Below are 13,894 nucleotides of genomic sequence, written 5' to 3'. Positions count from 1 at the left end.
CATGATTTTGGAAAGTTGGTAACTGTCCTGTTGAGTACGTTGAATGATGTTTGGCAACGTTGCCACTACCACCACATGGAGCGTGGCGGTGGCGCTGTGTGTTTACATTTTTGTGATACCGTGCTTATCGGATGGTAATATTTTTCAGTTTTTTAATTTGATAACAATTCCTATTCTCCACTTATTTCTCTTTCAAACTCTCTCAATGATGTGGGGTTCTACTCGTGGCTCTACTTTGCCTCACTTCCTCCTATGCTTTCCTCTAATTTCGCTCCAACTTTCTTTTGCAATGATGTTCGGAGTAAGCCACTTGCCCATCTTCAAGTCCTTAAAACATTGAATTCATAGGTCTCTGTGAGTGTTTTTCTTCATATTTATCTTTTCTTTCTTCATCTCTTTCTTTTTGCTTATAGCTGTGCTTTAGTTTGCTTTATTATTCTTGGAACAAAAATGTTGTTTGACGGAGCGGAGCGCCTCATGAAGTCTGCAACTCACACGGTTTGAGTAATTATGAGAGTAATATCAAAGGAATGGGACTTCTATTATCTAAAGCTTCTCGTCAGAATACTGAATGCCACAATGTCATTACTGTGCACACAGCTATAATGACAACTATTTCACTGTTTCTAAAGCTCAGCCACCTGGATCTACTGCCACATGTCTATTTACAATCCTAACAACATAGGTACAAACTATGTATGTAATACTATCAATGACCTTTTGAATTTATTGCACTTCTAGCGTGCATACCTCATTTTAAAAATTACAAATTTCTGCACAGATTCAAGTGAGTCCCTCTTGAATTTTTTACAACACTGTTTTTTGACTCACCATCCCTTCAATTTTTTTTATCCTCATAAACTAAAAAACTGCCCATGAGAAGTCACTCTTTACTATACACAAATTTAACGTAGCTCTTTTGTATCGAGCAAATTTTCTCCTCTCTGTACCTTCATAAATCCTGGAGTGGGAAATTGATTCAAAATTTTTTCCCTCTAGATATTGGACTTACATTGTTCCGTTAGTTATCATCATGGATGCAGGACTCAACATTAGGAAAAACCTCGGGACATTATTTTCAAGTGCTGTGAAGGATGCCTTTCCAAGTATCAAAGACCCACTTATTGTCATAGCTCCTTCGTCAGGGAAATTCCCATCTGATTACCAGTGCAACTCAGCTCTATCAATCAACGCTCAATTGAAAACTGAAGGTTTGTATGTAATAAGTAACAAGTTGTAATAAGTAAATTCAAATGAAAAATAGATAAGATGGTCTAGCAGCTCAATTTAAAGTCCTTTCTTGATATACTTCAGCAAGAGAAATGATTGCACACGGAATACCAAGAAATTTGGCATTGGCTAAAGTTTTTCGTTACCAGACAAGTATGATGTTCCTTTCAACATTCAGAGCACGATGATATTTTGAAATAAAACTTTTTACGTGCCAGTGTTCTGAAAAGTGACTTTTTCAGTGACATTTATACCCATGTTTTCTCTTGGAGATGTGTGTGGAACTGCGAGTATGTGTGAACTGTTATCATTCAGAGGATTTGTCCATCCTTTATTCCTGGTCGGTGACGATCAGTCGAGATATTAATGTGATGTTACAATATTTCTGCCAGCTAATGAGTGTTTAAATGCTACTGTTTAATGTTACTTTCCATCATTTATTTACCTTTAGTGTCTTTGATCTCCACATTTCAAAGCCAATGAATAATTCAAAATTTTCTGATCACATTTTTATGTTTATCCTGATCCAGTACTGCAGCAAAAAAAGTAATTTTTATAAGCTACAAATTGTATTTAACATACACACTCCGATTAAATTTCCGGTATCTTCTTTTCAGGCATTAAAACGAATCCCAGAGATGTTGCCCTAAAAATCATCGAAAAAATAGCTAACAACAATATCATCAAGAAAACAGAAGTTGCAGGCCCAGGTTTTATCAACATTTGGCTCAGTGAAACATGGGTGGCCAGTTCTGTGAAGGAGCTCCTTATTAAGGATGTCGAACCTCCAAAAAATGAGGCCAAGCAAAAGATCATCGTCGATTTCTCTGCTCCAAATATTGCGAAAGAGATGCATGTTGGTCATCTTCGGTGAGTATTTCGACTCCGTTCCAAATATCATTCCCATCTTTATTTGAATTCCTAAATGGTCTTAATTTTGCCTCTTTCCAATTGACCAATGGGAGCTCCCTGTGGAAGCAAGGAGAGGGAGGAGGGGTCAATAACCATTCCAACCACACTATACAATTAGGAACTATTACTTCTGGCTCAGTTTAGAAACATCGTATGTACTAATAGTTTCCCTACGTGTATTAGTGTTTTTACGGATGATCCAGGTATTGTAGTCTCTAATTGCAAAATGTAGTCCTACAATTTGCAATTAGGAACTACAATTCCAGGCTCATTTTTAAAACAAGTACCTATGTGCCGCTAGTTTCTCGATAGAGATAGGTGCTTTTAAGCATGAGCCAAAAATTTTAGTTCCTTATTGCAAAATTTAGTCCATTTGCTGTGTGCTTCATTCGTTATCAACAAATGTGAGACTGAGTTCCAGTGTGTCTCCTCACCTTTCCAAGAATAAAAAGCTTTTTCTGTTGGAAACGTTAGGTGCCAGTTGCATTGTGGGATGTGGAATTATTTGTTTCTCCTCTTCTCTTTATTGTCAGTATAGGGGCACCATTTCAGATTATTGCAGGATCAGGCATAAAAAAGACAAGGTTTTTTTTGGCTCAATTTCTCACTTTGGAAAAAGCAGGCGAGCGGTTTTCCCGAGCCAGACTTAGAAGCCCAAGGCTGGGCCGCGCAAATACCCGGCCTGTGCCCCCTCAAATGGCGTCCCTGTGTCATTAACACTGAAAACTACTGTGTCACTAAAAACTACTTTTATCCTCCTCTTATATCACTTGTAATGTTTCCCTGTTTCTAGTTCAACTATCATTGGAGAAAGTATAGCCCGTCTCTTCGAATATTTAGGCCATGATGTTCTGAGGATAAATCATATTGGTGATTGGGGCACACAATTTGGAATGCTAATTGCACATCTTCAAGATCGTTTTCCTGACTACGTGACAGTGTCTCCACCCATTGCCGATCTCCAGGCATTTTATAAAGAATCCAAGCAGCGGTTTGATGAGGATCCTGAGTTCAAGAAACGAGCCTATAGCTGCGTAGTGAAGCTTCAAAGTTTCGAGCCTGAATCTACCAAGGCTTGGCAACTAATCTGTGATGTCTCTAGAAAAGGTTAGAGGAAGATTTCTCACAGTGTAACTCTCTTTAGTTCAGTATGTTCAGAAAAAAGATTTGTGATAAATTAAAATGATAGTATCTCTGGAGAGAGAGGTTTCAAATAGAACAATAAAAGATGTCAATGAGAAATAGTGCATCATGCCTATTTTTTAACACGGAGAATGATGAAGTCAATGGAAAATGCATTCTATGACCTGAGGGAGACAGTCAAAGTTATCACAAAGAAAGCTACTAATATTTATGCAGAAGTAATCTTAATTATACAAGAAAATGGGACGCAAGACACTTATTTCATGACTCCTTTTGACAAAAATATATGAACCCTAGGAGAAACTAGATAAAATATTTCAAAAGGAGGCACAAGCGGTCAGGAAATGTGAATACCAGTAAAACCCCAATATCTCTGAAAAACATACATCAATGTATAATTACAATGTATCAAAAAATTATTGAATTCTGGTCTGGTGCTTGTATCTGGGTGCTAAATCATCAAATAGATCAAAACTGTCTAAATAAATTGATGAAAACCAATATATTTGAAATAGTGAAAATGTTTTTTACTGTGTATAAGTTCAAAAAATCAGAAATTTTAGTTGATGTGACATGGAATCGCTCCCATAACATATTTCACTTGTACTCTCGATCTCCGTTCTTTAAGTATCTCCTATTTGTTTGTAAACCAGCAAAACTCATAGTTTTTTCCATTTTCAGAATTTCAAAAAATTTACGACAGGCTAGACATAAAGCTAATCGAACGCGGTGAATCTTTCTACCAGACTCGCATGGAAAAGTTGGCCAAACAATTAAAAGATGATGGTAATTACTCTCCGTTCACATAATCCTTCTTCAGCTTGACTGCACATCAGCTTCTCCTATTTTCTAGGCGTCTGGACTTTGTTGGATTTAGAAAAAGGGAAGAAACCTTTTTTCAAAGTGTCCATCCCAGTGCTAACCTTACTTTAATTTCTCTCTTCGTCTTCCTGTCCTTTAGAAATCCTTGCCCCTCCAAAAAAAAAATCCATTACTTGAAACGAAGGAATAATTTCTTTTGGTCGCCTGCTTTTCAGTAACTGACTTTTACATTTACAATACTAGTTGATTTTGTTTTAATTTTGAATTAAGTTTTCCTTTATTTTACCTGTGAATTAACCATTAAGGGGCTCCACCAGACTTAATGAAAGTTTGAAAATCTAGAAAAAATACTACTTGAGAGAGATTTGGAAGTATTCAAAAAGCACGGAAGTAACAACACTGAAGATACAAGATTATTGCAACATTTTGTTTGAAAGGAATCCATTGCAAACCACAAGAAGAAGATTATTCAAAATTGTTTATTTGTTCTAAAGAGCAAAAATGCGCTCAGTGTTTGCTTTTTGTTGAAGTTCTCTAAAATTAATTTATTTTTACAGAAAGATTGATACTCCGCTAGAATGATTCTCATGCAGAATGATTCGCCGTATCTTTTAATCTATGTCTACTTTGTTTTTCTTCCTATGAATACTATACAGGGATCTTGGAAGAAGATGACGGCAGGTATGTGCTGTGGGGTCTAAACAAATCAATAACAATACCAATGATAGTGATCAAATCTGACGGAGGATTCACATATGACACATCAGATCTAGCAGCTCTAAAACAAAGAATAGAGGAGGAAAAGGCTGAGCGGATCATTTATGTAACCGATCAAGGCCAGGTAAGTTTACTTGTTGCATTTTTAAGCCTCCATTGCTATTCACAAGAATGCTTTCTCTCAATTTTTTGTAACCTTCATCAATTATTTTGTTTATCAGCCCTTGATCAGGGTTTCTACTACCGGGAAAACAGGAAAAACCAGGGATTTAATGTTAACCCTGAAATTTACGCTTTTTCAAACTCTGCAGGTTTGGTCCATTTGTGTTGTGTGTAACCACTCCAATGTAGAATGGTAACAAGAGGCAGTGAAGTTGGCAAAGATATTTACTAGCTGAATGTAACCTTTGAAGTCACCAGTGACCAGAGTCTTGGTAGAGTGGTTAAGTTACACCTCTGCGGTGGATGCATTTTAGTAGAGAGTCATTTTCTGCGAACACCGCAGGGAAAATACAAGGAAAACCAAGAGAATTTGAAAATTGGAGAAAAAGAAATTCTAGATGATAAATCCGTGGTCTCTTTTGGCCTTTCATGGAAAAGAGAAATCCGCAGGATGGATTTTGTTCAACATTTGTCCTCTTTAGCATTTCCGTTTTGGCAGCGGTATGTACCTAGTGAGAGGAAAGCGGTGCGTAAATATGTCTACTTCTATGTAAGAGGTTGAGCTGATTCAGAAAAAATAAAATCTGCGTTTGTTATTAACTTCTCCAAATTAATCTGGACTTGACATCTTTAATACCAAGTGAAAGAAAGCTGTACAAAATTTGGGTGCATTTTGAAGGTTCAAAAGCCAGATGGCACCAAAGCCTTTTAATTGTTTGAGGAATTCTTTGAAATGGGAATTTGCTCCATATTATCATCTCTTTATGTAGCAACTGCACAATCCACGTACTCAGTTTTCGATCTATTTTGGACATCTTCATGTCATGAAATATCAAGCTGAAATCAATAATTTAAGAAACTATACCTGAAAGTCTTTGCTATTTAAATTTTTTAGGAAACTCATTTCATGCTACTGAAAAGCTGTGCTGAAAAAATAGGCTATTATGATCCATCCAAAGTACGATTCGATCATGTTGGTTTCGGGGCAGTCCTAGGAGAAGATAAGAAGAAATTTAAAACCCGGTCTGGAGAATCAGTTCGTCTCATAGATCTTCTAGATGAAGGTAGAGTATTTTCTTTGATTCTTCCCGTTTTTATCAACTAATCGCCTAGAACGGGGGATGCCCTACCTAAATTTGTGGGTACATTTTACTCTTACATGTACCCACTTGTAGTCTGAGCAAACAGATTAGACTGAGTAAAAAAAATTTGGGCATTTTGGGGCGAACAAAGAATTGAGACCTATGATCCTGGTATGGAGCCTCTGGATCCGCACGGAGCTCACCGAGGTATTACTCCCATTGTGTCCAGATCGTGTATTCCTCCAACATGATTTGTGATACAATAACTTACCATTATCTTCAATTATATATATTTTTTATCAGTATTGCAAGCTGAATCTGAATCCGGTGAAATGAAGGGAAAATTCACAAACAATTAAAAAAAAAAATGGTTGGCAATTTTTGTCTACCAGTAGACCACGATGACAAAGGTTGGACCTCCAGATAAAGGCTCTGTCTGGACATGATGGAAACAAAATCTCGATAAGCTTGGCGTAGACCCAGCGGGTCTGCGCCAGGATCCGAGGTTGTAATTCTCAGTTCGCCAGAAAATCCCCGAATTTTTACTCGGTCCAATCTGTTTGCCTAGACTATAGTTCTGGGTTCACTCAACTGGGCTCATGTTTTATTTGTAGGGATGAGATAAAGGTAGAATAACTGCAAAATATTTGGAGTTATGCCCCTGTCCCAACTTCAATTTTGCTTTTGTTTTGTGTAGTTTCACTGAGATTGGCACTATAACCTGCTTACCCTGACATTTTAAAAAAGAGCTCACTGAGTAGAAGGAGCTGGTTGGCACAAGCAGGGTGGTTAGTGAATCTATTTCTGTCCTTTGTATCAGTAGAAATTTCCATCCACAGAATGGAGCTCTTGCATATGTCAGGAATTTGCATTCTGAATACTGCTTTCTATGTAAAATTTTGCAAGAAACGCAATATTGTCCCTGGTTTTCTCTGAAATAAACTCCAAAGCTCAGAAAAAGCTCTCTAAATTGAGGCTATAATGGAGGGGATATCCCATGCTACCTACTTTGAGAGTTCACCTCTATTAGAGAGCAAATATATTATTAGGGTTGCCACTTTGTTTGAGGACTCCAAAACTGAAATCACAGCAACCATGCTATTGTATTTACTCCCTATCTTTGCATAAAGGGTTTGTCTTGACATAGAGGTGGACTCTTTGGGTAGCAAGGGATATCCTCTCCACTACTGCCTCAACTTTGAAAGCTTTTTTTGAGCTTTGAAACTGATGCCAGAGGAAACCAGTGGCATTATAGTGTTTCTCACGAAATTAAAGAAGTACTTAAATCTCAAATTTTTCACGTATGTGAGAGCTTCATTGAGGTGACGGTACATCTTATGTGCAAGAAATCTGAAAACGTAATGGAGAAATTGCATTTTTATTTTGATGAGAAAGAATCTTGGACTGCATCTTACCCTTTTTAGTGCTAAAAAAAAAAAAAAACAACTTGCCCGCGGAATGACGAAAGTTTTTTTTTTCTTTTTTCAAAATTACTCCAATTTTGTATTCCATAGCAAATGCATCTTACCTTCCGGTTCGAAAATCATATGACCTTATAGTCTTTTGATCGGTCGAAAAGTTACAAGCTTTAGAACCAGTCAGAAGCCAGAATTGTTTCAAGTGACAAATATTTATTGGATTATAATTTATGTGTACAGGAATCAAGCGTGCCGAAGCCAAATTAGAAGAGAAGGGAAGGCGAGACGACATGACCCCAGAAGAATTCGACATAGCCAAAACTGCAGTAGCTTATGGATGCATCAAATATGCAGATCTATCACATAACCGAGTTCATGAATATGTGTTCTCCTTTGATAAGGTATTATTTCTGATCCTCCTATTTCCTAACCCAAGGTTCAAACAATTTTTGCTGCAGTAAAATTGAAGGGGGATGAAAGTCATGCATTTAAGCTAACGTTAAAATTTTAAATGTGTTTTGAAGGGTCATCCTTTGAGGTCTAAAATGATTCAATGGGTATGTGGCAAACTTCAGCTAAAGCAAGAAGAAAAGTGGCTCAAAAATCATGACGAGCTCATTGAGAAAGTAAAAGATTTATACTTAATCTACAATTTGTGTTAGAAATTTGCGCATTTTTGAGAGTATATTTTGGGAAACTTGTCAAATCGAGTTTCTCAAACTGCGATGACAGCTTGTCGGCTGTCCTGTTAGGCCAATAAGATGGCCCAATTCGATTGATGTCAAATTTTTTTGTTCTTTTATGCTAAACTTGATCCACTAGATCATGGAAGACCCTGTGCCAAATTTTAGCCAAATTGAACAATAATCTGTGTCTGAAGGTAATTGTTGTTAATATGAATTTTTAGTTTGAAAAATATGGTTTTTTTTTTTCAAAGAAAAATGTCTATATTTACGAATATTATACAATAAAAGTAGTATTGCTTTATGTCCACAAAGTTGCAAGTTCCTTAAGTTGAAGTTGCTTGATGAAAATTACATCTAAGAAATAGGAAGTATATGAATGTTAAAATAATAGGTAAGAGCCCAGTTCGCATAGACTGACACTTAGTCGAAGAGTGCTGATTCTTAATCGTTATTTTGCCAAAAAAATTCTGCTTGAAACTTTAAAATGACACGTTATCAAACAAAAAATGGGAAATATAGAATATAAGAAAGGAAGAAGAAAAAAAACAATCGGAAGACTAAGTAAACTTTTGTTCACAAATTGAAAGTCATAGAGAAAGCAAGTTAAGAAATATGTATAAATTTCTGGATTCATAGGGAGAGGAGAGGAGTGAAATAGATACTATGAATCAAAATTTGGCGCAGCAAATTAGGATTCATAGATCAGGCTGGTTGGATCCCAAAATGACGAGGTTTCCTTTCCATGAGTATCTCGCTCAACTTAAAAGTATAATAATAAAATTTTGTAAAGTTATTCCTCAGAATTCAAGGAATTGGAAAAGTTGTTTACTGCCAAAATGGCATCATTGAATTTAACCCTTCAATTCCTGCTGGGCCTGGGAATGTGATTTTGAGGCGTATCTTGTTCTTTTTTGCCACTCTACAATCTGTAACCATCGATACCTGATATTGTGACTTACACGAGGTACCCATTGTTTTCTTTTCTGCTTCTTCTCTAGATGTTGGATGACAAAGGTAACACTGCTGTCTATCTCTTGTACGCATACACCAGGATTCGTTCAATAGCCCGTAATGCCAAAATGACCCCAGAACAGTTGAAGTCAGCCATTGAAACTACAGCAGTTGCTGTCGAACATGAAAAAGAGTGGAAATTAGCGAAGGTACCTATTTTTAGCATTCCTTAGTTTGGTCTTGGCTTTCATAATTCTCATGGCCAAACCTTGCAAGTAGACAAGATTTAGCATTTTCAAAACTATGACCTATACATTTGTGAGTTGGGTAAATTTAATGTGTAGTCTTCAGTGTGAAAACCAAAAAGAGGTATATTATTGTTAATAATAAAAATGAACTAGCGTCTAACTAAAATTTAGAATTGCTATAATAAGTTATTAACTTTGATAAAAATCATTAAGTAATACCAACAAGTTGCACACCAGTCGCAACAACTTTGAAGTTGATTAACCCAACTTACTGTCAGCTGTTTTTTTCTGTTTGTAGCATTTTCTTGTTGGCACCAGCCCCTAAATAAATTTACTATCTGTACTGAGAAGAGCACAAGCCTTGGTATTTATTGCCAATAACGATTATAGATCAAGCAGGATCTGTTTTTTCTGTTTGAGGGGAAGGGGGGAGGGTCTTATGACATTAAAACTCACTATCAACAAAATAATTTTTCTCTTTAATGCAAAATATTTGTGGCCAGTATACCCTGTTACCTTTTTATGGCCACATACTGTGTTGTGAGACATTCCTGTCACTTCCATCTTCAAAAAAAAAATGGAACACAATGTTTCCGTGGTTATTGCTGGTACTGATTTTAAAATGTCCTCATTACTGTTTCTATTGCCTACGTAGAGTTCATAGAGTCGTAATAGGAATGGAAGAGCTGGTGCTACTTTTAAGCATTTTCCTGTCACCAAATTCCATGACTCCTTTGGGGTTCCGGGTCACCATTTTGATAAACTATCGATTGTTTTCAATTCACGGGTACCCAGCTATCAGATCTGAACAATGAGATTATGAATTATTACTTATTATGCATCGCTATTTTAGATCGAAAAGGAATCTCGGCGCTCACTGAGCTCTGCACTCATGGACCAAAACATAACTCCAGCTCACTTCCCTATATTACGCCTCTACGTACTCTATGATTCCCCATTATTTTTCCAAAAAATCCAGCTGACCTGCAACATTTCATACAGGTCATACCATGTAAGGCCATATGAATGCTGTTAACCACAAATAGACTGTGTCCATAAGCAAAGTTATTTTTTATTAATAATGTAAATAGACCCCCTCCCCCCTCATGGGAGAAAAAAAGTTCCTTTTATTAAAATTTTCAGCCCAAAAATTCATTCAGGGTAATGTCTAGCATGACTCATGAGTTTTTGGATTGCTGCCTTTTCCGTTTATCAAAGTTGAAAATTGAATGTTCTTAAAAAGGAAAAAGGACAAATTCCATTGACCCATGAGCCATCATCAACCTTGGATGCCAGGGTCTATAAGTTTTTGGAATCGGAAGTGTGTGTTTCTAGGAAGAAAACCAAGTCAATTCAGCTGATGTCAAAAGATTGTGCATGTAAAACCAAGGGGTTTTTTGCAGGCTAAATTTTCTCATGACTTTATATGGTGTTCCTTAGAACTCATGACCACTTTGAGCTTTTAAAATCAAATTTTTTTTCCGGGAAGAGGTTAAAAAAAAACCAAAAGTATTTTCAAGGTAAATCTACAGCCTTGCCAGGACCTGTTCAATTTTTTTTTTGACCGAAGTTTAATTTTTGTTTTTTGCAGATTTTACTGAAGTTCTATGAAGTCATAGATACTATTAATGATGACCTTTGCCCTCACCACCTCTGTGAATATTTATACGATGTTGCCTGTTGTTTTACTGAGTTCTATGACAAATGTTATTGCATCGAAAAGGATTCTACCGGTAATCATGGTTATCTTTCTTCCCAATCTTTTTACATTTTTTTTCTACCCTTTTTGCAGTACATTAACAGCAATGCAAAAAAAAAAAAAAAATCTAGACTCGAGTAATACTGTTGATAACCTGGTAGCTTTTGTAGACTTTATATGCTTCCAGTCCAGATAAAAAAGAAGATGTATACTGAACCATGAAAATTCACTTTTTGATTTTATTTCACCTTGAAATTAAAAAGTTTGTGGTTTCTTAGGCTGTACAATACAAATAATTTTTCATCAAACAAATTTGATGATTATCAGGAATTTGTATAAAATCAAGGCTACCTAATCACATCTATCTTTACTGGGCCTGTTACTTTCGATTTATTTGTTCAGAACTTTGTTTGTCATACTGCCTTAACTTTTAGGACCTTGAACTAGTTTTCTTTGACATAAAGCATTCTTTAACTTGATTATTTCATTTGGATAACTGCTGGAAAAAGGGTCCCGCTTAAACAACAAATTTATAGATGGACACAAGTCTATCTTGCATTGCTAGGATTGTGCAACTTGACAATTGTTCAATTTTTTTTTAAAAGTTTTCTGAAATTTTTTTCCAATCCTAATTTTTTAAAAATGTCAAGGGATTTAAAGATCAACTGTTTTTAATTATTACGCACAGGTGTAGAGCATTAATGACTTTCTAAATATTTGAGCTATTTTTCAAATTGACCATAAATATATCCAAAATCATAACCAACAAAAAAGGCACTCGAAGTTTCGTATGGAGGAAATATGATCGATAGATGCAGTCTTTGTATTTTTACCATTTTTGCCAAACTGAATTTATTGTTTTCTTGCTTGTTTCAGGTGAAATTAAAGTTGTACATACCAATCGTATCCTTTTGTGTGAGGCGACAGCTCAAGTCATGTCTAAATGTTTCCATCTTTTAGGTTTAAAAACCGTTTCCAAGATGTGAAATGGAGATTTACTTTCAATGAATTATTGAGCAGCTAGTTTCACCTCCTCTTCATCAAGCCTCATCTCAAGCATCTCCTTATTTATTTAGACCAAAAATAAATTGAATTCAGTTTTGAACTCGATTCATTTGTATTGTTTCTTTCAAGTCTTAGATCATCCTCAGGCTAGCCACGCACAGGAGAAGCTCTGATGCACAAGGAGCTGCACATTAGTTGTTTCCAAGCAATGTGCAGCCAATATTTGCTGCTTATGCACGCCAGATATAGTTAATTTATCAGGTCAGACGAACGTCTAATGCTCACTGCTTATGGCTCTCTTTCTTTCCCTCAATTTATTGGTAGACTTGGGATTAAATTTTGTTCAATATAGTGACGCAAAGACTCGAGAGGCATTAGTGTTGAAAGAAATCTTCTAAATGAAAGGTATTTTATTTTTGAATAAAAGGCATACCATTCGCTGAAGTAAAAAAATACACTTCTCAGATTGCGACAGTGTAAGTCTCCTCTCATGTATTTATTTCTTGAAAGGAGAACTGACCAACAGTTTCTGTTAAAAATTTTTGAGAAGTTTCTTCACAGGATCTGAAACCCAAAATTGCAAGCATTTCAAGTGTTTTCTTTAATTGATCATGATTGGAGATTTTCTAAAATTACAACTGAGGGGCTTGGAGGTCAAGGCGCACAAGTGCAGTATTTTTGCTATTTCAAGAAATACGTATGAAGTTTCGAAATTTTATGGATCCGTATGGCAGAAAGAAAACTAAATTTTTGATGCTTAGAAATTAGAATTTATGAGCGATATTTCACAGGACATGCATTAAGACTAGTTGTACTTGAAATCGTCGATATCTCAATTTTTTCAAAAACTGCACCCATATTCCTTGTTCTCCAAGCTTAATTTGGATCCCTTTGCATTTTTTGCACTTAGCTATCTGTGTGATTCCATTCGATGAATGACTCGTTTAAAGAAAAAAAAAGAAGGGAATGCATAATTTTCCAAAATTACAAGAACTTAAAAATGGTACCTATTCCCCGGATGAAAAATTCCTATTAGCATTTTTTGCTATTCTAGTTAAAAACTAATCCAATCTTAGTTTCTCACTCTGAGATTACTCAGAATATTAGTCCCAATTTTCATCTCAGAGAACCGCTCTTCCAGATTTCATTGGAGTGTTTTGTTCCACTTGATGTATCATCATGCTGTAGACCTGGCTACTTTTAGAAGGAGAAGGATTTCATTAATTCCTATTCTAGAATCCCATGTCCTTTATCATGTATGGAAAAAATGGATTGCTGATTTAACAATTATGTAAATTGTTTAAAAATATGTCCGACATGTTTCAAATGTACATTTTATAATAGTGGAGAGCTAATTTAAACAGGTGGGTAGTTTATTAAGCTATTAAGCGTTTATCAAGCGTAATTAGCTTTTTTAATGTAAAATCTACATTGAAATGCGTCGGGCATCTTTTAGATACAAAATTATTAAATCAGCAACATCATTTTCCTCCGTGTGAATTTTTCAATTCATTAGGCGCCTTTTACATGATATATACTGATCAGTAACTGATTGAACTTTGAAACTACTTAGATGAGAAACAGAAATGAAAAAAAAGGGGGAAAATTTGTAAAAATTAGAATTAGTGAGGATAGAACCTAATCTGCTCTTGTTATGTAGGTATCCTCAGTTCATATATTTATTTCTTTGAGTACATACTCATTTACACGAAAATCACAATTTTTTCCAATTATCGAAGGAACGAGACGAATCCGTAAGAACGCAAGGAATCCGTAAAATGTTACGGAGGTACATTTTTATTCTTAAAAAAAAAAAAGC

The 13,894-nt window shown here is 35.7% G+C and overlaps 1 protein-coding gene across 3 annotated transcripts; it reads left to right on the top strand.

Annotated features, from left to right (window-relative positions):
- Positions 1–19: 19 nt before the first annotated feature.
- On the top strand, positions 20–12,180 carry ArgRS (arginine--tRNA ligase-like protein). Of its 3 annotated transcripts, none has more exons than XM_019046129.2 (11): positions 20–134; positions 1,000–1,211; positions 1,848–2,100; positions 2,936–3,249; positions 3,967–4,071; positions 4,764–4,948; positions 5,882–6,050; positions 7,727–7,887; positions 9,171–9,332; positions 10,963–11,104; positions 11,947–12,180. In XM_019046129.2, the coding sequence occupies exons 2-11, from the start codon at positions 1,034–1,036 to the stop codon at positions 12,054–12,056; spliced, it is 1,779 nt and encodes a 592-aa protein (XP_018901674.2). In that variant the 5' UTR covers positions 20–134; positions 1,000–1,033; the 3' UTR covers positions 12,057–12,180. The 3 variants fall into 3 exon arrangements, with proteins under 3 accessions (XP_018901674.2, XP_018901675.2, XP_018901672.2); XM_019046130.2 differs by lacking the exon at positions 20–134 and adding an exon at positions 166–348; XM_019046127.2 differs by lacking the exon at positions 20–134 and adding an exon at positions 166–354.
- Positions 12,181–13,894: the final 1,714 nt, after the last annotated feature.

The sequence above is a fragment of the Bemisia tabaci genome, chromosome 4 (assembly GCF_918797505.1).
Source record: "Bemisia tabaci chromosome 4, PGI_BMITA_v3".
In the NCBI taxonomy this organism is placed as follows: domain Eukaryota; kingdom Metazoa; phylum Arthropoda; class Insecta; order Hemiptera; family Aleyrodidae; genus Bemisia; species Bemisia tabaci.
This window is presented reverse-complemented; position numbering and strand designations above follow the sequence as displayed.

Coding starts and splice junctions, on each gene's coding strand:
- ArgRS (XM_019046129.2), top strand. CDS start 1,034: ATGGATGCAGGACTCAACATTAGGAAAAACCTCGGGACATTATTTTCA. Junction 3,250..3,966: donor CTGTGATGTCTCTAGAAAAG/GTTAGAGGAAGA, acceptor TTCCATTTTCAG/AATTTCAAAAAATTTACGAC. Junction 9,333..10,962: donor AAGAGTGGAAATTAGCGAAG/GTACCTATTTTT, acceptor TGTTTTTTGCAG/ATTTTACTGAAGTTCTATGA.